This window comes from Pecten maximus, chromosome 8, assembly GCF_902652985.1.
Source record: "Pecten maximus chromosome 8, xPecMax1.1, whole genome shotgun sequence".
Classification (NCBI taxonomy): Eukaryota; Metazoa; Mollusca; class Bivalvia; order Pectinida; family Pectinidae; genus Pecten; species Pecten maximus.
In genome coordinates this window covers 18,979,978-19,007,734 of record NC_047022.1, presented here as the reverse complement: position 1 = coordinate 19,007,734, position 27,757 = coordinate 18,979,978, and the positions used below count along the sequence as shown (strand labels likewise).

The following is a 27,757-nucleotide window of genomic DNA, read 5'->3' as shown; positions in this document are numbered from 1 at the left end:
CCTCTGTCCCCATGGGTGGGACAAGCCTCATTTATATAAATAAGGATTGCCCTTCCCCAATGATGTTTCATACTAAATATGGTTGTAATCAATTAAGGTATTAAAGAGGAGTAGCGTTTTAAAGCAATATTTAGCCTAAGTGATCCTTTTGGGCGCCTTCTTTCCCCAAAGGGTTGGACTCGTCTCATTTATATAAATTATGATTGCTGTCCCCTTATGATGTTTCAAACCATTTGGTTGTATAAATTAAGGTGGAGGAGCATTTTAAAGCAAGCTTTTGGCTAAGTTCCCTTTTTGGGGCCTCGTCCCTCTGTCGCCAGGGGCCCCACAAGCCTCATTTATATATCTTATGATTGCTTTCTCCTTATGATGTTTCAAACAAAATTTGGTTGGAATCCATTAGGTCATTAAGGAGTAGCGTTTTAAATAAAAATTTTGGCGAAGTTCCCCTTTAGAGGCCTCGCTCCTCTGTCCCCAGGGGTACCACCAGCCTCATTTATATAAATGTGATTGCCATCCTGTTATGATGTTTCACACAAAATTTGGTTGTAATCCACTGAAAGGTTTAGGAGCTGTAGGGTTTTAAAGCAAAATTACAACAAAGTTCTGCTTTTCGGGCCCCAGGGTCACATTAGCCTCATTTATAAAAATTATGATTGCTCTCACCCAATGATGTTTCAAACCAAATTTAGTAGTAATCCACCCAAGGGTTAAGGAAGAGTAGTATTTTGAAATAAAAAGTCTTACGCACGGCGCCGGATGGAACACAGTGACTATAGGTCATCTCAGCAAGCGTCTAGAATAAAGTGTATGTAAGCTTTCCTGCTGGTGCGAAATTGATCCATCGTTATGATATACAGAAGAAAAAATATTGAAGATGGAATCATAAAATTACTTGTCTGCAGTGTCTTATCTAGGTCATTGACGAAATTTTTCATGTCTTCTATTGCCCATAGAGTGCCCTATACAACTCAATACTACCCCAATATTACTCCATACTAGCCCAATACTACTCCATACTATCCCTTGTTACCCAATACTACTCCATACTACTTAATACAACCCTGCAGGCCCATACTACCCAATACTACTCCATATTACCCTATACTACCTCCATACTACCTCCTTACTACCCAATACTATCTCCATACTACCTCCATACTACCTCCATATTACCCAATACTACTCAATACTACCCAATACTACACAATATTACCCAATACTACCTCCGTACTACCCAATACTACCTGAATACACAATACTACATCATACTACCAAATACTATCTCCATACTACCTCCATACTACCCACCACTACTCCATACCACCTACCCAATAATATATGTACTCTTATACTAAGGTATACTACCCAATAATACATGTACTCTTATACTAAGGTATACTACCCAATACTACCTCCATACTACCCACCACTACTCCATACTACCTACTTATACTAAGGTATACTACCCAATACTACCTCCATACTACCCACCACTACTCCATACTACCTACTTATATAATACTAAGGTATACTACCCAATATACGGTATCTTTAGATCAAGCCCCAGTTTCGTCAACGTTTCGTAAGAAATTCCTAGCTTAAAATTGTCCATAAGGAATCATTATTGGAATCTATGGAAATGTAATATTTTCCAGTGCAATATTTGAAGTTAAGGACTTCCCTCAACTTAAGGAAAGCTAGGACAAAGTTACATCACAGATATTGTTGTTTACAGTGCCCCCTCGATCAGGAGATTCTACAATTTTGGTATACTTTTTTTTATCCCCACTGGAGTTAGTCAAGGCTCTCCAATTTTGATCTGAACGTTTTTGTGAAAAGTGTGATTAAAGTTATTTAAATTAAAGTGGCATTAACCAAATCATAAGTTGACCTGCACATTATATTCAAAAACTACTTGCCTATCTACAGTACAATATCTCTAGCCGTCATTGAGTAAATAAACAGGCGATAAATAATAATAGAAATAAATAAATGAATTATGGTTTAAAGTTTATACCTTACTCCAAATCTTTACCTAATTGACAGAAATTTCATAAAGAATTTGTGGCCATGTTGATTAATTGCAAAAGGCCCTCGAAGTATATCTTAGATATAAACACAGGAAGTGAAGGGGAACATCCAATCGGTGCTTTGAGGTCTTTACTGTTCTCCTAGTTGTACTACAGAGAATAATGACATTTTGTGGAACCTTTCTTGATATAACAAGGGCAAAATTCAAACAAAATATAGATTTTGATAGAAACTCCTGATATGGCACAATAATGATACAACCTGATCCCAGTTTAATCAACATTCATTGACTTAAAATATCCAAACCTTAAAGATTCCATAGGAAATCGTTACAGAATTAAAGGAACGTTTTCCCCATATATTCTGTAATGCTTCCTTATAGAAACTTAGGGTAAGGGACGTCCTTGTGTTAAGGGATATTGATGACACTGGGGCCTGGAGTTGTAAAAGGGCAAGCATCTTCAGTAGTAAGTTTATTCATCTTTCTACAAGTACCATTTATTTATTAATATTATTTAAGATTAAATGGCAATAACCAAATCAGAACTTGACTTGCATATTATCATTAACTACTATTTTGTCCAAAGTACAACATAATATCTGTAACAGTTTGACCAAACTGAAAGTAGTTGATCAAGTGAAAGTGAATTGGGGGGGGCCTTGACTGGATTAAAAACCATCCTCTTGAATGGTTGAAAATTTTACAAGAGTTTGAAATACAGGTTTTGAAAAAGATTTTAATTCAGAATTTACACATCATATGCATATATAAGATGATCCCATACATTCACATAGATAAAATCAATATATACAAAAACATATCTGTGTTTATGCTTGTTTTCAGATTTCAATCTTATGTAACCAAGAAATGACAGAATGATATATGAAGTCAACTGAATGGAAGATATGAAAAATATAACAAAAAGTAAAATAAAAAGGCATCATTAATGCATTCTTTCACAAAAAGTAAAAATACCAAGAAAAGCAACATTATAATACCAACATTTTTTCACCTCAGTTTTAAACTTTTAAACTTTTCATTTTTGAAAGAAACGTTGTTCATGCTGTTGGCAATATAGCATCTTAAAATGAAAACTATTACCAGAGATATGAAGAAATCACGGACCAATCAGATTCAAGTATGCGAATTAGAGAAAAACAAAATAAATCGGCTATAATTAAAACATTCAGCTTGGCCACGAAATCCCTAATGCTTAACAACAAAAGTTTGTTAGAATATAAGCACATTCACAACTATTGACCAATCAGATTGCAGTATCACATTCACAACTATTGACCAATTGGATTGCAATATAATAATTAAGTAATAGCAATTTACAAATATATGATTATCATTGAGCTATAAGATTTCCTGACATCTTGGTATCCCTGGATCAAATTAAATGTAGATATAATCCAATGTTAATGGTCACACATTGTTGTTATATCACAATGCAACCATCTTACACACATTTTATCAAGACAATTGACAGCTGTGATAATACAGGTATTATCAAAGCTGCATGGTCCGATTTCTTCTGAAATACAAAACACTAGGAAAAAATATTGTCTGAAAGAAACACAATATTTGATCACAGTGGAACACCAGTTAGAATCTGGGTGAAAATTGTCAAATATCCTGATGAAGCCTCACATATAGAGGCATAACCAGCCGACCAATAAATGACCCATTTATTGGTGACGCTTGGTAATGCTGTGATTGAAACCACTGAGATTAACAGTTAGAATCTAGTGATATACATGATGTAATATTTATAGTCCTCTTAGAAGTCCTAGACCACAACTAAGAACCACTTCTATTTTCGTAGTAAAAGAAATTGTCAACATCCTCCAATATCTTTCTTCTTTTTCCTATGGAATCTAGTTTCTGTGGGGTCAAATCCCTGTCCTTTGGCCCCAAACACTGCCCAAGCAGGGGTCTTGGCCATGTAGTCTTCAGCACTGAAAGTTTCTTGTCCGTTACTGGACTTAAATGCCTGCACAAGTTTGTGGAACTTCTCATAATCTATCCATGTCCACCATTCACCTTTCACTTTGAACTGTAACAGAAATTATACAATTTGAAAATATAGAGAATACATGGTCTGTGTCTAAAAATATATACTGTATTTTGGCGAGGGTAAAGAAAGACAAAAGTGGCTTTCTGTCCCGAGCAAAAAATACAGCTTATATTTTAAGACACTGACCATGTATTCTATTTATCCTGCAATAGTCATCAAAATTAATCATTTTGAAGTAAAATGATATCAACAATGCGGTGGCAGTTGCAGGATAAATTCTATTACATATCTATCTTGATTTTATTTCTATTAAATTTCCCCCATCATTTTTACCTAGATGACTGTTCATTTTAAATTCCATTGATCATCTCTGTATTAGGATCACCTTTTGGATGTGACATCACAAAAGTACCCCTTTCACTTTTCATCTGTTCTAATTTTATATCAATCATTTAATCCAGCCCATATCATTGGTTATTGTATAACTTGAATTGTTCTAATAGTTAAACAAGTGTTTTCTTTAGAATACTAACACAAATTTAAGTTTTCATAAGAATGAACAAACAGGTGCATGTACCTGTAATAAACTATTAAATGGGACTAGATAGTCATTGGGAAAAACAGGAACTTTTATATAACTATAAGTGTGAAATTAAATAGAATTGGAACTGTTGTCACAATTTATTGATTCTATTTATTGTTATAATCATATTTTGGAGTCCAGTATAGAGGATCAAAAGGTCCTGCACTGGTAATAAAATTTATCTTATCTTATCTATGTTATTACTAACGGAAGACATGGCTAAGTTCACTGGGCCATTACATATATCTTTTGGGGGCCGCGGTGGCCGAGTGGTTAAGATGTCCCGACACTTAATCACTAGCCCTCCACCTCTGGGTTGCGAGTTCAAAACATACATGGGGCAGTTGCTTGGTACTGGCCTTAGGTCAGTGGTTTTTCTCCGGGTACTCCGGCTTTCCTTCACCTCCAAAACCAGGCAGGTCCTTAAATGACCCTGGCTGTTAATAGGACGTTAAACAAAACAAACCAAACCAAACCAAACATATATCTAGTAAAACAGAAAGTGATTGAAGGAGAAATTACCTTTTTGTGAGCCATGAGAAGACAATTTGAATGTTCGTGTTCTGAAGCAATCTCATACTCCTCCAGTTCCTCTCCAAGGATCTTCACAAACCTGATCACTTCCTCATGCCAGGGGACATTTTCCATCGTCAATGTGGAAGCTTTCGACTCACCACAGTAAGTGACACCCTGGAACATTTGACAATATCCTCTAGTTAGTACATAGCCTAGAAAACTCTATTTTGTTTCATTTACATATTTGTAATAGCTTTGGTCATATAGGAGGAATAGTGATTTAGTGGTAGCATGAAGGACTATATGACTGAAGGTTCGTTTGTTCAATTCCCAGCATGGACGCTATATTGTATCCTTAAAAGACATATCTTACTCTGTTGCATTCAAGTCGAGTCAGCTATAAATGAACATGTGGTAGGGTAAAAAACGTTGTTCGTAAGCTGTTAGTGCCAAAATGGCAGCTTCGACTGTATGCTCCCAGGAAGTTGAGAAAGACATTGGCTGGTTGTTAAAGGCTCAATAACAATGAATAATAATTTGTGACCCCCTTTGAGATGGTTATGTGATTGTGATTCAGTGGTATACATTAAAATCTCCAAATTATTATTACTATTATCATTAAAGATGAGTTACAATGGAGAAATTTTTGACTTTGTATAAGACAGTCTCCAGCATGCAAAGAGGCAAAACTACCAGGTATCTGTAACATCCTATAAAGCAGAGAAAACTGGATACAGGGAACTTAAGACCAGTAATGCTTATTGCAAAGAAAGAATATTTCCTCATTGTTGATTTGGGGAAAAAGTTACCAGTCCCTATATATCATTCTAATTTGGCCCTGTTTAAAATTTGACCATAGGTTACAGTAACTAGGGAATTTCCAATTTTATTCATACATCTGTGTAGTATCAAACTGCTGATGCGATGGCTTTCCTACTGCAAACATTTGACCATGCAAGCGTTTTTGTTGTTTGTACACATGGTGCATTATAGTTCAGGTGTGATTATTGACAAATTTATTATTTTATTTCAAAATAAAATGTATTTGTAATTTGGCAATAATTCACTTCTAGAAAAAAAATAATTATTTACATCATATTTTACATTAAAACTTTTAAACACTGTTAATTTTGTTTTCTTGTTATTAGAAGGAAATAGAGATATTTGAGTAATGCCAAACATCTGGCAAGTCTGATGTTTTTCCACTTAAGAATCATTCCCCTCAGGTCAACATCCTTCTGTTGCACCTCAAAGAAGATGACAGATTAAAAAAGAATGCTTGGTATTGCTAAATCAATACATGTCTCCTCTCTCTCCCCTCCCCCGTTTAAATAGTAACAGTGGCCTTGACCTTGACCAAAAAGTCCTGAACTGAATCTTGAACTTGATCCATAGCTATTCATACAGAAGTTACATACTAACTTTCACCAACATACCTTAAAGAATGGCTGCGAAAAGTGTGGAAAACTGAGTGGATGGACTGACATATGGACAGACAGATGGATGGAGAGGAAACCTATAGTTTCCCTGGTTTCATCGGTAGAAGACTAATTAATCACACCCTAGGGTTGAGAAAGGGGGTGACACTTTCACAACATTTGTTTGATGCCAACTTTACAATGATATCACATTGACAATTCATTTAGCCTCACATGAACAAGCTGAAATATTAATCACAGAACATGCTTACACATGAAAGGTCACTATGTACTGACCTTGACCTCTATGAAATCAGGCTTGCCCTTGTTGACAAGTTTAGCATAGTTTTCAATCTCCTCTGTATTCCATGCTTTGACGAGAGTCAGTCTGTACACAGTTCTTTGCCTTTTCTCACCGAGGGCAACAAGACTCTCCAGAAACCTATCCCAGAAGTCCCTGAACAGTGGTCTGTCGATTTTCTTGAGACTCTCCTTGGTGCTGGCGTCCACACTAACATACAGCTGTGTGACTGGAGACATGTTCCTGTAACACATCAATATCCTCTATCACTTCCCTGATCCTCCTCAACACAATGGTCCTGACCTCTTGTGAATAAATCCAAGGATTGTGACCTCTTGTAATTATTCAATAGGTGCAAGAGTCCTGACCTCTTGTGATTATTCAATAGGTCCAAGGGTCTTGACCTCTTGTGATTATTCAATAGGTCAAAGGGTCGTGACATCTTGTGATTATTCAATAAGTCCAAGGGTCTTGACCTCTTGTGATTTTTCTGTAAGTCCAAGGGTCTTGACCTCTTGTGATTATTCATTAAGTCCAAGGGTCTTGACCTCTTGTGATACTTCATTAAGTCCAAGGGTCGTGACCTCTTGTAATTATTCAATAAGTCCAAGGGCCGTGACCTCTTGTAATTATTCAATAGGTCCAAGGGTCGTGACCTCTTGTAATTATTCAATCAGTCCAACGGTCATGACCTTGTGTGATTATTCAATAAGTCCATTTTTATCCAATGAGGATATATTTAGGGCAAATATACCTGTTTTCAGTATAAACAATAAAAATCTCCTTGCATGCAAAGTATAAAGTAATCTAATGCTTGACCAATACAGAGCTTGATTAAAATACATCAAACAATGCAGTTGCTAGTGCACAGACAAAGAATTTCTTTAAATAGTAACAGTGACCTTGTTCTTGACAATTGCACTCTGAAACTTTAACTTGTTCGAGCTATTCTCATTCTTGACTAATATCATGAAGTTGAGAAAACTATTTAAAAAGTCGTCAGAGCAATGACAACAGCTGAACAAACAAACATACAACAACAGAACATTATGAATAATCAATATTTGTGACTGTTGACTTAGCTGCATACATAACAACAATGAAGAGAATAGCACTATGAAAATAAATTTACAGAGAAAACCACTCATGCAGAGAAACCTGCAATCTACCACTGTATGCTTCATTACTTCCCTATTCCTCAACTCACAACCAATTTTCAGCTCAACGGAGAAGGAGTTAAAAGCGTATTTTTTTCAAAATGGCAGTCATGGCATCAATACTGGATTTCAAACCAACACGAAAATTAACAAGTAATATCTGAGCATTAATTCAGGAAAGTTTGAGCTAAGCCTCACTTGTGAAATTTAGAAGTTCAAAATGTGAAAATTTCCTGTTTTTATTTTCTCTGAATGAAAGTTTTCTGCATCACTATAATAACAATATTCAACAGTTATGAAATAAAAAAATACATATGGTTTCAATTACTTACTTAATTGCATCAGGGAACTGGGCATTTGTTACGAGGAAGGAAGAAATGCCTTTATCGTGTAACATGTCGACAAATTTGTTAATCTCTGGGTACATGATTGGCTCTCCGACTAGTGAGAGGGCACAGTGTTTGATGTCATGGCCTTCCTGTAGCCTCTCAGGCAGGACGCCGGGAACACCTGTACAGAAAGATATTATATGTACTACATTTCCCACAAAGAGTAATGATGATCAACTGAAAAAAAGAATAAGTTGTTTATATTTTTATACAATATCAAAAGTTACATACTTTACACTATTATCACTCTCTAGAAATTACTTACTTAACACTATTACCACCCTCCATCAGTTACATACTTTACACTAATACCACCCTCCAAAAGTTACATACTTTACACTATTACCACCCGCCAAATGTTACATACTTAACACTATTACCACCCTCCATCAGTTACATACTTTACACTATTACCACCCTCCAAAAGTTACATACTTTACACTATTACCACCCTCTAAAAGTTACATACTTTACACTATTACCACCCTCCAAAAGTTACATACTTTACACTATTACCACCCTCCAAAAGTTACATACTTTACACTATTACCACCCTCTAAAAGTTACATACTTTACACTATTACCACCCTCCAAAAGTTACCTACTTTACACTATTATCACCCTCTAAAAGTTACATACTTTACACTATTATCACCCTCTAAAAGTTACATACTTTACACTATCACCAACCCCCAAAAGTTACATACATGTACTTTACATTGTTATTTTATCTTTCTGATAAATAATTAACTGCATCATGCTCTACCTCCATATTCATATTTATATATAAGTGATATTTTATGCATTTTCATGAGAAACAGTATATTAAGATTTAAGATCATACGACAGCAGTACGTAACACATACTTACTAAATACCCCATTAGGCTTCCCTTTGAACTGTTTGATGAGACCGCGGTGGTTTTGTATCGCCACTAGGCATACCTTTGAACTGTTTGATGAGACCGCGGTGGTTTTGTATCGCCACTAGGCTTACCTTTGAACTGTTTGATGAGACCGCGGTGGTTTTGTATCGCCACTAGGCATACCTTAGAACTGTTTGATGGGACCGCGGTGGTTTTGTATCCCCACTAGGCTTACCTTTGAACTGTTTGATGAGACCGCGGTGGTTTTGTATCGCCACTAGGCATACCTTTGAACTGTTTGATGAGACCGCGGTGGTTTTGTATCCCCACCAGTCTTACCTTTGAACTGTTTGATGAGACCGCGGTGGTTTTGTATCCCCACTAGGCATACCTTTGAACTGTTTGATGAGACCGCTGTGGTTTTGTATCGCCACTAGGCATACCTTAGAACTGTTTGATGGGACCGCGGTGGTTTTGTATCCCCACTAGGCTTACCTTTGAACTGTTTGATGAGACCGCGGTGGTTTTGTATCGCCACTAGGCATACCTTTGAACTGTTTGATGAGACCGCGGTGGTTTTGTATCCCCACCAGTCTTACCTTTGAACTGTTTGATGAGACCGCGGTGGTTTTGTATTGCCACTAGGCTTACCTTTGAACTGTTTGATGAGACCGCGGTGGTTTTGGATTGCCATTAGGCTTACCTTTGAACTGTTTGATGAGACCGCGGTGGTTTTGGATTGCCATTAGGCATACCTTTGAACTGTTTGACGAGACCGCGGTGGTTTTGTATCCCCACTAGGCTTACCTTTGAACTGCTTGACGAGAACGCGGTGGTTTTGTATCCCCACTAGGCTTACCTTTGAACTGTTTGATGAGACCGCGGTGGTTTTGTATCCCCACTAGGCTTACCTTTGAACTGTTTGACGAGACCGCGGTGGTTTTGTATCCCCACTAGGCTTACCTTTGAACTGTTTGATGAGACCGCGGTGGTTTTGTATCCCCACTAGGCTTACCTTTGAACTGTTTGACGAGACCGCGGTGGTTTTGTATCCCCACTAGGCTTACCTTTGAACTGTTTGATGAGACCGCGGTGGTTTTGTATCGCCACTAGGCTTACCTTTGAACTGTTTGATGAGACTGCGGTGGTTTAGTATTGCCCCCTCTATCACAGTTTTTGCGTCATCCATCTTCCATCTCCACTCTGTCCCAACTGGGTTGGTGTGATGCCTGTAGATATATGTACACATCACAACTGTTACAGTGAACCTGAGAATTAAAGTGAGCTTAGTCTGACCAGCCAATTACTGACCAGAATTAAGGGCTTTCACAGTTTTTCAAGGCAAAACACAGAAATTTCAAGGTCAGAAAGCACAATTTAAGGACTTTCAAGTGACTACCTCATTGAACAACATATGGGGAGGCCTGTTACATGCCATCCAGACAAGGATACAACCATGACAGCACAGACCAGCCCATTTCTCAGCTTTCTAAGAAACACAAATCGACTAGAGGCTGCAGTAGCTCAGGCAGTTAAAGAGCCAGCCATATAACCTTAGATGAAGATCAGAGGTGTGTGGTTCGACGAAGGGCCTTAAGAGTTAAAACATACGCAGAAACTAAAATGGAAATGCCAATTCTACATGGGGAGGTGAAACAGACCCATGATTTGATATTTAAAGAACATAAAGAACCTGTGTATATTCTGCACTGTACATGTGTCACTATTCACAATAGCAAACCTCCGGGATTAAAGTCACCAAACTGTGTCTACCACCTACAATCTCAAAGGATTGTACAAAAAGACACAAAGCTGTATATGTTAACAACTTCTATAACACTCAGTCAACAACTATAGTTGACTCACCTCCAGCAGAAGACACACTTGTTAGCACAGGCTAAGCTTGGAGTGGTTTCCATACATCGATGACTCTCAATGCCATAGAATGTATGCTTGTAGCATCCTCCTCTTCCTCTCAGCATTGACTGCAACCAGACAGATCAATAAAACAGATCACGATTATACATCTAACTCTTAGGCATATACAGTCCAAGTGACCATCTCCATTAGGCGACCCTCTGTTCTAAGAAACCATTTCAATTCCCCTCTTTTTGGTCAAATAGACAGCACTTTACCATTACAATTTAAAGGATCATCTCTATTAAGAAACCACTCTCCAAATAATTTCATTTCTTATGCCAAATTCCCAAAATTTGCAGTTTATCACAAAAAATATCCTCCCCAATTCACCAATTTTCTTTCCTAAATGAAGTAAAAAGGCCTCATCCAAACCAGTGAAAAGCCCTGCTGATGCATAGTTCATCAATCAATCACAGATGTATATTTGATACCCTACAAAACTTCTTTAATATGCTGGTATATTTATATAAATCACTGAAGCATGAAATATAGGTCAAATTTAGCATATGTACTATACCTTGGTCCAGCGACACAACTTCACACCTGAGTGAGACCCGATGAGTCGGTATCCCTGTTTTTCCAATGCTTTTCTCAGTGCTGGTGTGACCATCTCCTTGGGTTCACCACTTCCTTTGGCAAGGTCCTCTCTTTTCCTTCGCACCTAGACGAAATACGACGGGTAAAACAAAATTCTTTTGTTTTCTTAAAAAAATGACTCATAATAAATACAGCAACACACATACAGCAAGATTCTTTCACAAATTTTATATTTTACCGCATAAAACCAAGAAATTTTTTGCTATAAACAAAGGATATCAAATCAAAATTTAAGAGCCGTGTATTGCAAAGTGAGTTGGGATATGATTTGTATCGAAATACACGAGTCACGATATGATATGCCTCATGATCTATGAGAAACTGACCTCTTAACCTTGACCAATGCCAACCAGAATGCAATCAGCTGTAGAACTTGATTTAATATACTATAGTGTGTGTTAATGATCAGAACAGGAATTTTTGCATTAATTTTTTCTTTTTTTTTTCTTTAATGTCATCTGGAGTGTTTCAACTTTTTTTTTCAAAGCTTCTTTTATTCAGAAATTGAAAAGGTTTCATTCAATACAATATGTATGTAATTGAGAATATGACACAACTGCATCTAATTCATAATTACTGAATCAAACGGGATTTAATAAACAATACATATAAAGACGTACATGTATTTTGATTCTAATTCAATCAAATCTATCAAAACAACTGTTTCACTCCAGACTCTAAGTTGTAACAGTAAGGTCTGTTTAATTTTCCAGATTTAACTGGTTGTACAGGCCTAGAATGATTTATCTCCCTGTAAAAATTTTCTCCAACAGTGATCAAGACATTTAAAATACCTTTGCTTTTTTCATGTTCTTCATGACTTTTCCAAGATCCTCCACATCAACAACACCGTTGCTCTTTTGAAGTGACATGTCATTACCATCCTCATCTACCTCCTCCTCGTCTTCTTCATCTTCTTCCTCGCTTGTTGTCTCATACAACTCCTTGAATTATTGAGAAATAAGCCCAGAAATTAAAATAACACTTGTGATAGGAGAGGAACATACAGATCAGACCAGGATTTCAACCTAAGACCTCTGAATTGTAGATTGACGCTCAAACCTGTTGAGCTTCATACCGGTATTTGTCCCCATGAAAGATATTTAAAATTTAGATGGATATACAAACCAATAGAGGGCTAAAATACAAGAACCCCCAAAAGAAGGGATTTAATTGAAACAATACTATAAAACTAACAAGAGATCCCAGAGGGATCTTAACGCCCACCATTGAATGATCTTTATAGGTTCCATGTCAGATTGATCTTTTCTCTACTTTTCCCTTCCTCTAAGACTTATGTAATCTGTGTGAATTCAGAAACAGCCCTCTAGTACTTTTCAAACAAGGGGAACCTATATATAAAATTTAAGATTTAGCAATAATGGCTGTCTGTTGTTTTTGGATTGGTCCCAAAATGCAACACCAGGGACCAAGGGGAACCTACATATGAAATTTGAGAAAGATCCCTTCAGTACTTTCTCAGAAATAGCGATAACAAACTTCAATTGTCAAAATCCAAGATGGCTGCCTGTCGGCCATGTTGTTTTCCTATTGGTCTCAAAATGCAATATACATAACTAGGCACCAAGGGAAACCTACATATGAAATTTGAGAAAGATCCCTTCAGTACTTTCTCAGAAATAGCGATAACAAACTTCAATTGTCAAAATCCAAGATGGCTACCTGTCGGCCATGTTGTTTTCCTATTGGTCTCAAAATGCAATATACATAACTAGGCACCAAGGGAAACCTACATATGAAATTTGAGAAAGATCCCTTCAGTACTTTCTCAGAAATAGCGATAACAAACTTCAATTGTCAAAATCCAAGATGGCTACCTGTCAGCCATGTTGTTTTCCGATTGGTCTCAAAATGCAATATGCATAACTAGGCACCAAGGGGAATATACATATGAAATTTGAGAAAGATCCCTTCAGTACTTTCTCAGAAATAGCGATAACAAACTTCAATTGTCAAAATCCAAGATGGCTGCCTGTCGGCCATGTTGTTTTCCTATTGGTCTCAAAATGCAATATACATAACTAGGCACCAAGGGAAACCTACATATGAAATTTGAGAAAGATCCCTTCAGTACTTTCTCAGAAATAGCGATAACAAACTTCAATTGTCAAAATCCAAGATGGCTGCCTGTCGGCCATGTTGTTTTCCTATTGGTCTCAAAATGCAATATACATAACTAGGCACCAAGGGAAACCTACATATGAAATTTGAGAAAGATCCCTTCAGTACTTTCTCAGAAATAGCGATAACAAACTTCAATTGTCAAAATCCAAGATGGCTACCTGTCGGCCATGTTGTTTTCCTATTGGTCTCAAAATGCAATATACATAACTAGGCACCAAGGGAAACCTACATATGAAATTTGAGAAAGATCCCTTCAGTACTTTCTCAGAAATAGCGATAACAAACTTCAATTGTCAAAATCCAAGATGGCTACCTGTCGGCCATGTTGTTTTCCGATTGGTCTCAAAATGCAATATGCATAACTAGGCACCAAGGGGAATCTACATATGAAATTTGAGAAAGATCCCTTCAGTACTTTCTCAGAAATAGCGATAACAAACTTCAATTGTCAAAATCCAAGATGGCTGCCTGTCGGCCATGTTGTTTTCCTATTGGTCTCAAAATGCAATATACATAACTAGGCACCAAGGGAAACCTACATATGAAATTTGAGAAAGATCCCTTCAGTACTTTCTCAGAAATAGCGATAACAAACTTCAATTGTCAAAATCCAAGATGGCTACCTGTCGGCCATGTTGTTTTCCTATTGGTCTCAAAATGCAATATACATAACTAGGCACCAAGGGAAACCTACATATGAAATTTGAGAAAGATCCCTTCAGTACTTTCTCAGAAATAGCGATAACAAACTTCAATTGTCAAAATCCAAGATGGCTACCTGTTGGCCATGTTGTTTTCCGATTGGTCTCAAAATGCAATATGCATAACTAGGCACCAAGGGGAATCTACATATGAAATTTGAGAAAGATCCCTTCAGTACTTTCTCAGAAATAGCGATAACAAACTTCAATTGTCAAAATCCAAGATGGCTGCCTGTCGGCCATGCTGTTTTCCGATTGGTCTCAAAATGCAATATGCATAACTAAGCACCAAGGGAAACCTACATATGAAATTTAAGAAAGATCCCTTCAGTACTTTCTCAGAAATAGCGATAACAAACTTCAATTGTCAAAATCCAAGATGGCTGCCTGTCGGCCATGTTGTTTTCCGATTGATCTCAAAATGCAATATGCATAACTAGGCACCAAGGGAATCTACATATGAAATTTGAGAAAGATTCCTTCAGTACTTCCTCAGAAATAGCGATAACAAACTTCAATTGTCAAAATCCAAGATGGCTGCCTGTCGGCCATGTTGTTTTCCGATAGGTCTCAAAATGCAATATGCATAACTAGGCACCAAGGAAAACCTACATATGAAATTTGAGAAAGATCCCTTCAGTACTTTCTCAGAAATAGCGATAACAAACTTCAATTGTCAAAATCCAAGATGGCTGCCTGTCGGCCATGTTGTTTTCCGATTGGTCTCAAAATGCAATATGCATAACTAGGCACCAAGGGGAATCTACAGATGAAATTTGGGAAAGATCCCTTGAGTACTTTCTCAGAAATAGCGATAACAAACTTCAATTGTCAAAATCCAAGATGGCTGCCTGTCGGCCATGTTGTTTTACGATTGGTCTCAAAATGCAATATGCATAACTAGGCACCAAGGGGAACCCACATATGAAATTTGAGAAAGATCCCTTCAGTACTTTCTGAGGATTAGCGATAACAAGAATTGTTTACGGACGGACGGACGGACGGACCACGGACCACGGACGCAGGGCGATTTGAATAGCCCACCATCTGATGATGGTGGGCTAAAAATACACATTTTCTATTACATCCACCATGTACAGAAATTTCTTTATTTTCTGGAGTCTTCCCGATGGATATATATTTTACCAGAATAGCCCAGAGGTATGTGGTTACCATTGATAAACCTAGTTCTGGAAAATAAAAACTTGCCAATGGGATGAACATGATTAATTAAAATGCATTTCATTTCTTTCTTTTTCTCAAATATTTGAGGTTTGACCAATCCTTTTAACAGCCAGGATCATTTAAGGACGTGCCAGGTTTTGGAGGTGGAGGAATGTTGGTAGTACCCAGAGAAAACCCACTGGTCTACGGTCAGTACCAGGCAACTGCCCCACGTGGGTTTCAAACTCACAACCCAGAGGTGGAGGGCTAGTTATAAAGTGTCGGGACACTTTAACCACTTGGTCACTGCGGCCCCTGGATTGATAATGATATCTGTATTATAACCATCGCCACTATAGAATTCCTAATGATATCTGTATTATAACCATCGCCACTATTAGTATTCCTAATGATATCTGTATTATAACCATTGCCATTATTAGTATTCCTAATGATATCTGTATTATAACCATCGCCACTATTAGTATTCCTAATGATATCTGTATTATAACCATCGCCACTATTAGTATTCCTAATGATATCTGTATTATAACCATCGCCACTATTAGTATTCCTAATAATATCTGTACTATAACCATCGCCACTATTAGTATTCCTAATGATATCTGTATTATAACCATCGCCACTATTAGTATTCCTAATGATATCTGTATTATAACCATCGCCACTATTAGTATTCCTAATGATATCTGTATTATAACCATCGCCACTATTAGTATTCCTAATGATATCTGTATTATAACCATCGCCACTATAGAATTCCTAATGATATCTGTATTATAACCATCGCCACTATTAGTATTCCTAATGATATCTGTATTATAACCATCGCCACTATAGAATTCCTAATGATATCTGTATTATAACCATCGCCACTATTAGTATTCCTAATGATATCTGTATTATAACCATCGCCACTATTAGTATTCCTAATGATATCTGTATTATAACCATTGTCACTATTAGTATTCCTAATGATATCTGTATTATAACCATCGCCACTATAGAATTCCTAATGATATCTGTATTATAACCATCGCCACTATAGAATTCCTAATGATATCTGTATTATAACCATCGCCAGTATAGAATTCCTAATGATATCTGTATTATAACCATCGCCACTATAGAATTCCTAATGATATCTGTATTATAACCATCGCCACTATAGAATTCCTAATGATATCTGTATTATAACCATCGCCACTATAGTATTCCTAATGATATCTGTATTATAGCAGGGGTAGAAAGAAATTAATCCAGCTGGACCAAAGGGCTTGCCAATGAGAAAATCTACTGGCCCTTCTGTAATTTAAATGGCCCTGGTAACTTGGACCTGGAGCGCAGCGAATTTGGGGTCCCCCCCCCCCCCGAAAAAAATATAAAAACGTAGAAGCTCTCTGGTGCATTCTAGAGTATTTTGAGCTAGAAAATTGAGTTTTTAAAATTGTTGTTTTTTAAAGAATGTTTTGTTTTTTTTTCTTTTTGTAATGTCGGCTGTTGCTGTGATAAATAATCAACTCGGAATAAAATTACGACATTGCGCAATAGATCTTTTGTAAAAGGCATGCTTCATATATTTGTTAGATTGAAATGAATAGAAATCGCTCCATCGTGAAAATTTATAAACCGATAGAGAAAAACATTGATATTATGACCTTCCACCACCATCTTGTTGTGACAGTGGTGTCTTTACCGCGCTTGCAATAAATGCTATGCGCCGCAATCAGGAACAAACGCAGCAGCGATCCTGAGTTTTGATATGATAAGCCAATGAAAAATGCTGTTACATACGCGATAGGGCCAAGCCTACGCGAAGAACAAACCAAGCATCTCCGAACGATAAGTTACGTTAGTTAAGGTTTATTTTTGAGTTTGTGAGGGTAGTTCTTATGTTCAAATATCAACAAGCCCGACGGGCCAGCTCATCGAATAACCAATCTGCCCTTCATTAAATCTAATAGCCCCGGGCCGACGGGCTTGCGGTTATTTCGACCCCTGATTATAGCCATCGCCACTATTAGTATTATTGTACTGACCTCTTCACTGCTACAGGCCTCCCCTGAGGTCTTACACTGACACTTTCCACCACATTTATTATCTCCGTCGGAGCACTTCCCAGTTTTCTTCTGTTCATTGCTTTTCTTGTTAAATGGTAAGTTTTTCAATGTTTTCATTTTTCTCCAGAATTCTGCCCTCCATGCATCAAAATCAGCTTCTGTTCCTGAAAAAGAAATGAATCTGATGTAGTTCTAAAGTCAAATACTTCAAAAAAAAAAGAAGAATATCATGTTTAACTTGTAGTTCAACTTTCAATCTTATTTCATAGAAACTGACAGATTTTTATCAGGAGAATATTCAATCTATTACAAATTACTGTGAATTATTTTTTTAAACTAGAACATTTCTGTAAGATATGAATGCCCTGCTTATATGCAACAATGTGTCCCATGCAGAAGGGGTGTCACCTTTGACCCTTCATCTTGACTAATGACCTCAAGAATAAGACCAGGTAATCAAAACGCCTGATGTTATGGTTCTATGGGGTAAATATGAACCAAATATGCTGCTGGGTTCTCAAGATACGACACTGATTCGGAGCGGGACTGGAAGGTATGGGACATGCAGACAGATGGAACAGATACACATTGATTATACTGTATGCCCTAAATGATATGTTAGGGACATAAAAAGATGTAAATAAAAACTCTCCTACCTCCATGTTTACTATCGGCAACGTTCTCGTCTCCTATACCAGCATTCACGATTCTGTTTCCAGACAGCTGGTGTAGTAGACTGTCAATCTTCTTCCCTACCTGAGGGTACAAAAATAACAATTAAGGAAATTTCTAGCTGGGGTTTTTTTCCACTGGAATGAGGCTTATTTGCCTCATTTTGCAAGAAAACTGGTTAATTAGAAAGGATTTATTCTGAAGTAAACTGCAAATTTTGAGAATTTTGGATTAAATATGATATGATTTCAATTGGTCCCAAAAGCCTTAAAAAAGCACTGCTACTATTGTTAACATACTTCTAATGCAGACAGATATTAAAACATAAATGTATTATGTGTATAATAATTGACTCCTGAGTGATTGTCTGTATTTTGTGGGGTATTTCCTTGTCAGTATTTTGTGGGGTATTTCCTTGTCCGTATTTTGTGGGGTATTTCCTTGCCCGTATTTTGTGGGGTATTTCCTTTAAATGCTGTTGTGCACACCAATTATACTGGCCAGGTATTGTCACATTTATTACCGTATATTAAATTCCGGAACTCGTGGTTTTTGCAAAATTATTAGTGGAGTTCGCTGTTAAAAAATCAACCTGAATGTCTCAGCATTTCACCTCTCACTACCAAGATGAGTTAATCCCCAAAACATTGAAACGCTGACATTACATAGTTCATGTACAATACAAACGTTAAACTCATCAGATTCCATAATAAGATACTGAACAATTTTTTTTGAATTTCCACAGGATAGCTAGATGCCTCTTTTTTTTGAAAAAAATAATACCTTTAATTAAAACCATACATTTAATGATATAAATGTACATATATCAGGTTTTTAATCTTACCCAAAATAATATATTGAATATTTTCATTGTTGGCATTAAACTTAAATCTAATCATGTGAATGTCAGAAAATTTCTAACACTATAATAATTCAATGATTTTTACTCTTTTTGACCACTCTGATTCGTGATCAATACCAGCATTTAATGTATTTCATGTGAAGTTTGCTTTCAAAAATTGGTATTGTTTATGTCCCTTCAAGCCATCACCGTCAAGGGCAAATCAGTCTATGACTTACCACACAAAAGTTTTCTTTGTATAGTGAGTTCCCCAGTCCAAAAACTGCGTAATTGAGGTCCTTCAATAAAGTTTTCTGTACACGAAAATCTGAAGCAGTTTCTTGCAGCCATTTAAGGAACCAAGCACTGCCCTCTGGTGGCTGACCATCCGTGTAAGTGGAGATAATTACAACAAGGTAACAGTCATCTGCCTGCAAACATAGGATTTAAACGTAAGCAACAAGTTTAGAATTGCCAGCATTAACAATATTAATGGTTGAGTTCTTCAGCTTGGCACCAAAAAACAAGAAATCAGTCTGAAGTTGATAATATTTAGCAACAAGAGCTGTTGGAGAACAGCATAGCTCATCTCGCAAATGTTTGTCAATAAATAATTAAAATATATTAATTGGAATGGTTTCGCAAATTGCATTAATAGTATTTATATTGTTTACTTGATCAGATTATGCTTTGTGAATTCATGCAATTTTCAAAACCATACCAATTTATATATATATAAATTGTTTATTGACAAACATTCGGGAGACAAGCTATGCTGTTGTAGATTAAATGAATATATTAATACAAATGTAATTGCTTTTGGACATATTTCTTCAATTTTTTGACAAAATAATATCCTAATGAGAGTTGTCTCCCTTGAAAAATGTGGACCGGTATAAATTGTCTATTGTGAGCATTTTCACATTGTTTTATTTTCAGTTTCACCCCAAGAAGGGATAGTGTAACTCCATAGGGACTCTTTTCCCAAATATCAGCACCCTAGTACAATCATAAAGTGATGTGTTTAATAGCTTTCAACATTTGCACAAATTTTTTTAAAAAATGTGTTTTTTCCCAAAAAAAATATTTCAGTTTTACTCCGGCAAGGGATAGTTTAACCCCCACAGGGAACCTAATACCATGTATCACTATGCCTTTCAACACTCACAATATAAACTTAACACAAAGTCCAAAGATTTAAAAAGAAAAACAAAACAAGAGATCCCAGAGGGATCTTGGCGCCCACCATTGAATGATCTTTATAGGTTCCATGTCAGATTGATCTTTTCTCTACTTTTCCCTTCCTCTAAGTCTTATGTAATCTGTGTAAATTCAGAAACAGCCCTCTAGTACTTTTCAAACAAGGGGAACCTATATATAAAATTTAAGATTTAGCGATAATGGCTGTCTGTTGTTTTCGGATTGGTCCCAAAATGCAACACCAGGGACCAAGGGGAACCTACATATGAAATTTGAGAAAGATCCCTTCAGTACCTTCTGTAAAATAGCAATAACAAACTTCAATTGTCAAAATACAAGATGGCTGCCTGTCGGCCATGTTGTTTTCCTATTGGTCTCAAGATGCAATATGCAGAACTACAGACCAAGGGGAACTTATAAAAATGTTTGAGAAAGATCCCTTCAGTACTTTCTGAGAAATAGCGATCACAAACTTCAATTGTCAAAATCTAAGATGGCTGCCTGTCGGCCATGTTGTTTTCTGATAGGTCTCAAAATGTAATATGCATAACTAGGCACCAATGGGAACCTATATATGAAATTTGAGAAAGATCCCTTCAGTACTTTCTCAGAAATAGCGATAACAAACTTCAATTGTCAAAATCCAAGATGGCTGCCTGTCAGCCATGTTGTTTTCTGATAGGTCTCAAAATGCAATATGCATAACTAGGCACCAAGGGAAACCTACATATGAAATTTGAGAAAGATCCCTTCAGTGCTTTCTCAGAAATAGCGATAACAAACTTCAATTGTCAAAATCTAAGATGGCTACCTGTCGGCCATGTTGTTTTCCGATTGGTCTCAAAATGCAATATGCATAACTAGGCACCAAGGGAAATCTACATATGAAATTTGAGAAAGATCCCTTCAGTACTTTCTCAGAAAGAGCGATAACAAACTTCAATTATCAAAATCCAAGATGGCTGCCTGTTGGCCATGTTGTTTTCCGATTGGTCTCAAAATGCAATATGCATAACTAGGCACCAAGGGAAACCTACATATGAAATTTGAGAAAGATCCCTTCAGTACTTTCTCAGAAATAGCGATAACAAACTTCAATTGTCAAAATCCAAGATGGCTGCCTGTCGGCCATGTTGTTTTCCGATTGATCTCAAAATGCAATATGCATCACTAGGCACCAAGGGGAATCTACATATGAAATTTGAGAAAGATCCCTTCAATACTTTCTCAGAAATAGCGATAACAAACTTCAATTATCAAAATCCAAGATGGCTGCCTGTCGGCCATGTTGTTTTACGATAGGTCTCAAAATGCAATATGCATAACTAGGCACCAAGGGAAACCTACATATGAAATTTGAGAAAGATCCCTTCAGTACTTTCTCAGAAATAGCGATAACAAACTTCAATTGTCAAAATCCAAGATGGCTGCCTGTCGGCCATGTTGTTTTACGATTGGTCTCAAAATGCAATATGCATAACTAGGCACCAAGGGGAACCCACATATGAAATTTGAGAAAGATCCCTTCAGTACTTTCTGAGGATTAGCGATAACAAGAATTGTTTACGGACGGACGGACCACGGACCACGGACGCAGGGCGATTTGAATAGCCCACCATCTGATGATGGTGGGCTAAAAACACAGATTTAAAAAGAAAAAATCCAATTTTTCTTTTACAGTTTTACTCCAGGAAGGGATTGTCTTACTCCATATGGACTCTATTGCCAAATATCAGCACCCTAGTACAATTATAAAGTGATGTATTAATACCTTTCAACACTTGCACCAAAAACTTAATGCAGAAATATTCTAAGTCCAAAAATTTGAAAATTCTGGTTTTTCCCCCAAAAAATATTTTAGTTTAACTCCGGCAGGGGATAGTTTAACCCAAGAGGGAGTCTATTACCAATTATCAGCACCCTAGTACAATTATGAAGTGATGTATTAATACCTTTCAACACTTGCACCAAAAACTTAATGCAGAAATATTCTAAGTCCAAAAATTTGAAAATTCTGGTTTTTCCCCCAAAAAATATTTTAGTTTAACTCCGGCAGGGGATAGTTTAACCCAAGAGGGAGTCTATTACCAATTATCAGCACCCTAGTACAATTATGAAGTGATGTATTAATACCTTTCAACACTTGCACCAAAAACTTAACGCAAAAATTTTCAAAAATCTGTTTTTTTTTCCAAAAAATCTTTTAGTTTAACTCCGGCAGGGGATAGTTTGACCCCCACAGGGACCATATTACCATAAATTACTATGCCTTTCAACACTTGTACCAAAAATTTAACATTTGGAAAACCAACGCCGACGCCGGAGTGACAACATAAGCTTCGAAGAGACGAGCTAATAAATCAAATGTTACAAATCTCAGAAATTAAAGATTTATTAGAATCATTTCAAGCAATATAAGATAGTCATTTGTCTGACAGTTTCACTTCAGATATTGATGTTCAGAACCTCGAAGGCATTGTTATTGACAAAAAATTCAGCTCCATGTATATGTATTACCAAACAAATATGTTTCAATATTTTTGTCCAAAAACAACAACTAGACTGAATAAGAAGTGGAATCAGTTTGTTACAGCTGTTTCATGTGTTCCTTGGGACTGTACTTTTTCAGAACCAGTGTTACAGTATTTACCCTTCCTCTGAAAACGTATATAGTTTTTAACCTACCTCCTCTGCTAAAGTATCCTCAGGGTCATACTCTCTCACATCCAGTTTGTGTTAAACGTTTTTAACCTACCTCCTCTGCTAAGGAATATAGTTTTAACCTACCTCCTCTGCTAAGGAATATAGTTTTAACCTACCTCCTCTGCTAAGGTATCCTTAGGATCATACTCTCTCACATCCAGTTTGTGTTAAACGTTTTTTAACCTACCTCCTCTGCTAAGGTATCCTCAGGGTCATAATCTTTCAGGTCCTGTATCTCCGACATGAAGCCTTTACGCTCAGCATCATTTGCTAATAGTCCAGCAAATGTCTTCAAAGGAAGCAAAATACAAATGTTTTGATGAATTATTATAATAAGTGTTAATAAATCATTGCTTCATGGACTATATGGCTATATAAGTACACTGTCTGCTGTTGGCAGGCTAACCAGATTCCAAATACATATATATGTATGCTTGGTTTATAAAATTGGTCAAGATTCACAACACCTTTGCTGAAACTCCGTGTCATTTTACACATATGTATCATCTTTTAAGTAAATTTTCCAAATTTCTCTTCTATTAAATCTAAATATTTGATATTGGATAATGCTCTATACTTCAACTTTTCTTTAAATTCACAGTTACCTTGGATTTTCCTGTTTGGGTTCCATACAGGACTTTGAGTTTTTTCTGCTTAGTCTTAGTTTTATCCAATATATTGTCGACAGGGTCAGCTTTCTCAGTCTCTGGTGGAGGGATGTATCCCTTCTACAATACACAATTAATTCATAATCTATATAATACATATATACTATTAACTTGACTCTCTTTTGTACAATTATCTTAACTTGAAACAATTAATACATCTTCAGTTTAAGGCTGTGTTTGCAAGTTTTCAAAAACGTCCATTTCTTTTGTCAAACAAAGAATTCATGGAAACAGATCTTAGCATTCAAAAGCTCACACACACATTTTCAATCTAGCTCTGCTTGAGTTAAATCTATTTTCAAATAATCATATATACATGTATACCAAACAGATGAATGCCATCCCTAACTATGAACATGCTTCCAACATCCAATTCTGTTAAAGATCCTACAACATCAACTTTATACTGCTTCTCACAAAAGATATCTAATTAACACTAATTAATGAAAAATTAACAAGTATCCTAGAACTGATCACTTACAAGAATGATGTCAGTGTTACAACATCTTAAATCCTTTAACCTCTTGCCTGATTCATTAAACTTTTAATTCACTCAGTTCCATGTCCCAATACAATATGAATTGGTTGAGTTCTTTTAATACTCTGTAAATTACTCTCTAGATCTAATGCCTAGTATATAAATATACATTACTTACCTTTAGAGTCTCTCATGCCTATAAAAATATACGTTACTTACCTTTGTGTTAAGCCTCTTCCTGCCTGTGTGTAGAAGCCATACTAAGCAGCCTGTAGCTAGAGCCACTGTCCACACTGGTAACTGTATGTACTTGGACACAGTAGCTGTTAAAATTTTCTCTAACATATTGGTTTATCGGTACTTAATGCAAACAGCTCTATTCCCGATTGTCAGCAAGTCCTCTCTGAAAAAACAACAACACATACATTCAACAACACAGGAACATACTAGACTAATTCACGAGGTACTATATCTTGTTATGTATGCAGAATTTATATTTCTATAAGACAAAAGAGACTTGATAGATTTGTCAGAATATCATACACGAAGTTAAGTTGGAAGCAGAATCCAAATAATTTCTTTTATATATGTCTGTGATTTTAAATACTGAGTTAAGATTTTTCTAAAAGACCTTGAAATTTCAAGTCAAGGAAGTTCAAAAATGTTACAATTTTCATCAACTATATGTACATGTTGAATATACGGGAGGTGGGAGATCCAACGTCCTTGTTAAAAGTTCGGTATGGTTCTGTGTTACCCAGCTGACGGATTCCACAAGGAATATAAGAGTGCGGCCGCAAAGTTGAGTAGTCAAAGGGTAAAGATGACCATAACAATGTTGTGCTGGGTAGATCAGCTTTAATCGTGAGTAGTTGACAAGTTTAAACTCTTCAAACTAGTGAACTACTTGATTAAAGCTGATCCACCCAGTACGACATTATTATGGTCATCTTTACTCTTTGACTATATGTACATGTGTTTAGTATTTAACTGAAGACCATATATTAGACCTAAACTTACATCAAGATACGTAACATCCTCAACATTCCAGGGGCTATACATTCACTTTCACTCATCCTCGATACTGCAGGAATTATTTTATATTCACTTTCACTAATCCTGGATACTCAAATAGCTACATTCACTTCTGTTCTTTGCACTCCTAGCTAGAATATGTCATGAACTCAGTCTCACAACAAAACTAAATGGAGCCACATGCATGCACAATAAGCTAATTTGATTTGTGTCAGGAAAAAAAACTGACTAATCACATTAAGCAGATACATTTCTTTTGAAAAGTACTGAGGATCGATAACCAGCTTCAATTCAAAGCCAGTCAATTTAACAGTGTGGTGATTCCAGATTTGATTGATGAGAAAGAAGAACTAGTCTTTTTGTTTCATCCATAATGATGGACAACCCATATCTCAGAACCAAACTAACAAATGACCTAAATAGAGAATATGTATGTTAGAAACATCAGTGTGAGAAGAACTTTGAAAAAGGTCCAAATGAATGCCAAAAAGGTGTATATATCTCACTAGTAAGACACATTACAGTGACTTAAAAGGGACCATGATGAAGTCTGACTGAATGAAGAGGTCTCAGAATGATAAATATCTTCAATGAACCATGCAATGTACTTATAAGTTATAGGACTTAGGCTGAACATAATTTCCCTTTAGCCTTAGTGTTTTTTGGGTTTTTTTTTTTTTGCTTTAAGTACATGTGAAAGGTCTGTAGTTTGAGCCCTGGCGTGGGCAGGGTATTTCTCAGTATTACTATTTCTGATTGCAGCTCTCGTGCCACAGACCACCCCAAGAATAAGCATGGATTGTGGTTGTTTGTCAGGGGCAAAAACTTCATGATAAAGGAAGTACATGTAGTAGAGGAAATTATATTAGGTCACCATATATACAAGCCCAGTATTTGTTCATGAGAGAGATATCACTTTAGCTTAGCTAGTGGTAGGGGGTGTAATGATGGGTGTCAGAGGTTGCTAAGTTTGAGCCCTAGCATGCATGGCTTTTAGTTATATCTGGTCTATTCCTATAACATACACATGTGAGGCTGCCAGTCTGCTGATTTATCATCTGACATTATTGTGCCTGCTTAAAGCTTCTTATCCTGTTGAGCCTCTAGAACATTGTTGGAACACCTCGATCTGGTTTCATGACCAGCAGTTTATATAGACATTTTGATGGACAGAATCAGTATCCCATGTGACATCTGTTCAACAAAAGTCTGTCAGCTGTGCATGAGAAAAACTCAGAGGAAACTTGGGCTAACCAACATTTACATATTGTATATGGTGCAAGGTTTGTCAAAGCAGATTTATTAATTATGTAATAGGAAGGTAATGAAAAATACCCTGCCAGTACAGGGCTAAAACTAGCGAGCTCTCGTTCTTAAGGCAAACATCCTACCACTAGGCTAAAAATTCCTACTAGTCTGAGCTAGTAAGGAGAGTCCTTGTACTCTCTACTTTAATACTACTCCTTCCTTCACAAAGTCTTTGTCTTTGGGGGGGGGGGGGGAGGGGGGGGGGGGGGGGGGGGGGGCAAACACAATCAAGGTTCTTTAACTCCAAGGATGCCCCCCAATCTCCTAAAGATTTCACTTGGATTGGTTAAGAGCACCAAATCTGTAATAGGATGGAGAAATGAAAAAATACCCTGCCCGCACTGGACTTATATAATTATAGCGCTCTCCCGGTCACAAGGCAAACATCCTACCACTAGCCTAAAGGGAAATTCCCGCTAGGCTGAGCTAGTAAGGTGACCTACAGTATACTCTCCTCTTTTACACTTACAATGATAACGCATCCAAAACTAAATACATTTTGTAATCATAATTAGATATTTTCTACTACAACTATCTTAGAAGCAGCAACTTTTTCTTCCGTTTTGGTATGCCATTTTAATTGATTTAACTAAGACGTTAATATGTCTATGAAAGTTTAATGGGTAGCAATTATTTTAGTTGTGTTCATAATCAGCTTATATAACTCAAATTAATTAGTGAAAACATTTTTTTTTAAAGTGTAGGAACACATGTACTGATCATCATGCATGTACATTATTTAGCCTTCCAACATTTTTTTTTTTAATTTGTGAGAATTCTTTCAACATTTCAAATCATTTGTTTACCTTTGAACAGAGGATTGTTTAGCATTGTGATGATATATATAAACGTGTACTATCAATCTGCCTCTATGTATTCAACAGTTCAATATATATTTCTTCGTCGGCCCTTCGTAATATCTCCTTGTCCACATGCAACTTCCGGTGAAAACAAGATAATA

The 27,757-nt window shown here is 36.6% G+C and overlaps 1 protein-coding gene across 1 annotated transcript; it reads right to left on the bottom strand.

Moving 5' to 3' along the window:
* Positions 1 to 2,751: 2,751 nt before the first annotated feature.
* LOC117332696 (S-adenosyl-L-methionine-dependent tRNA 4-demethylwyosine synthase TYW1-like) lies at positions 2,752 to 27,735 on the bottom strand. The gene is made up of 15 exons (XM_033891697.1): positions 27,603 to 27,735; positions 24,673 to 24,856; positions 23,913 to 24,035; positions 23,495 to 23,596; positions 19,644 to 19,835; positions 18,548 to 18,647; positions 17,871 to 18,055; positions 12,595 to 12,744; positions 11,721 to 11,864; positions 11,150 to 11,268; positions 10,403 to 10,512; positions 8,363 to 8,540; positions 6,870 to 7,116; positions 5,161 to 5,328; positions 2,752 to 4,094 (listed from the first exon to the last, which is right to left on the bottom strand). The coding sequence occupies exons 2-15, from the start codon at positions 24,796 to 24,798 to the stop codon at positions 3,876 to 3,878; spliced, it is 2,163 nt and encodes a 720-aa protein (XP_033747588.1). The 5' UTR covers positions 24,799 to 24,856; positions 27,603 to 27,735; the 3' UTR covers positions 2,752 to 3,875.
* Between the last annotated feature and the right edge of the window lie 22 nt (positions 27,736 to 27,757).

Excerpts from the sequence above, each read along its gene's own strand:
- LOC117332696 (XM_033891697.1), bottom strand. The coding sequence starts at position 24,798 with ATGTTAGAGAAAATTTTAACAGCTACTGTGTCCAAGTACATACAGTTA. Across the intron at positions 18,056-18,547 it reads TGCCGATAGTAAACATGGAG|GAACAGAAGCTGATTTTGAT; the intron begins GTAGGAGAGTTT and ends TTTCTTTTTCAG. Across the intron at positions 10,513-11,149 it reads AAGTGTGTCTTCTGCTGGAG|GCATCACACCAACCCAGTTG; the intron begins GTGAGTCAACTA and ends ATATATCTACAG.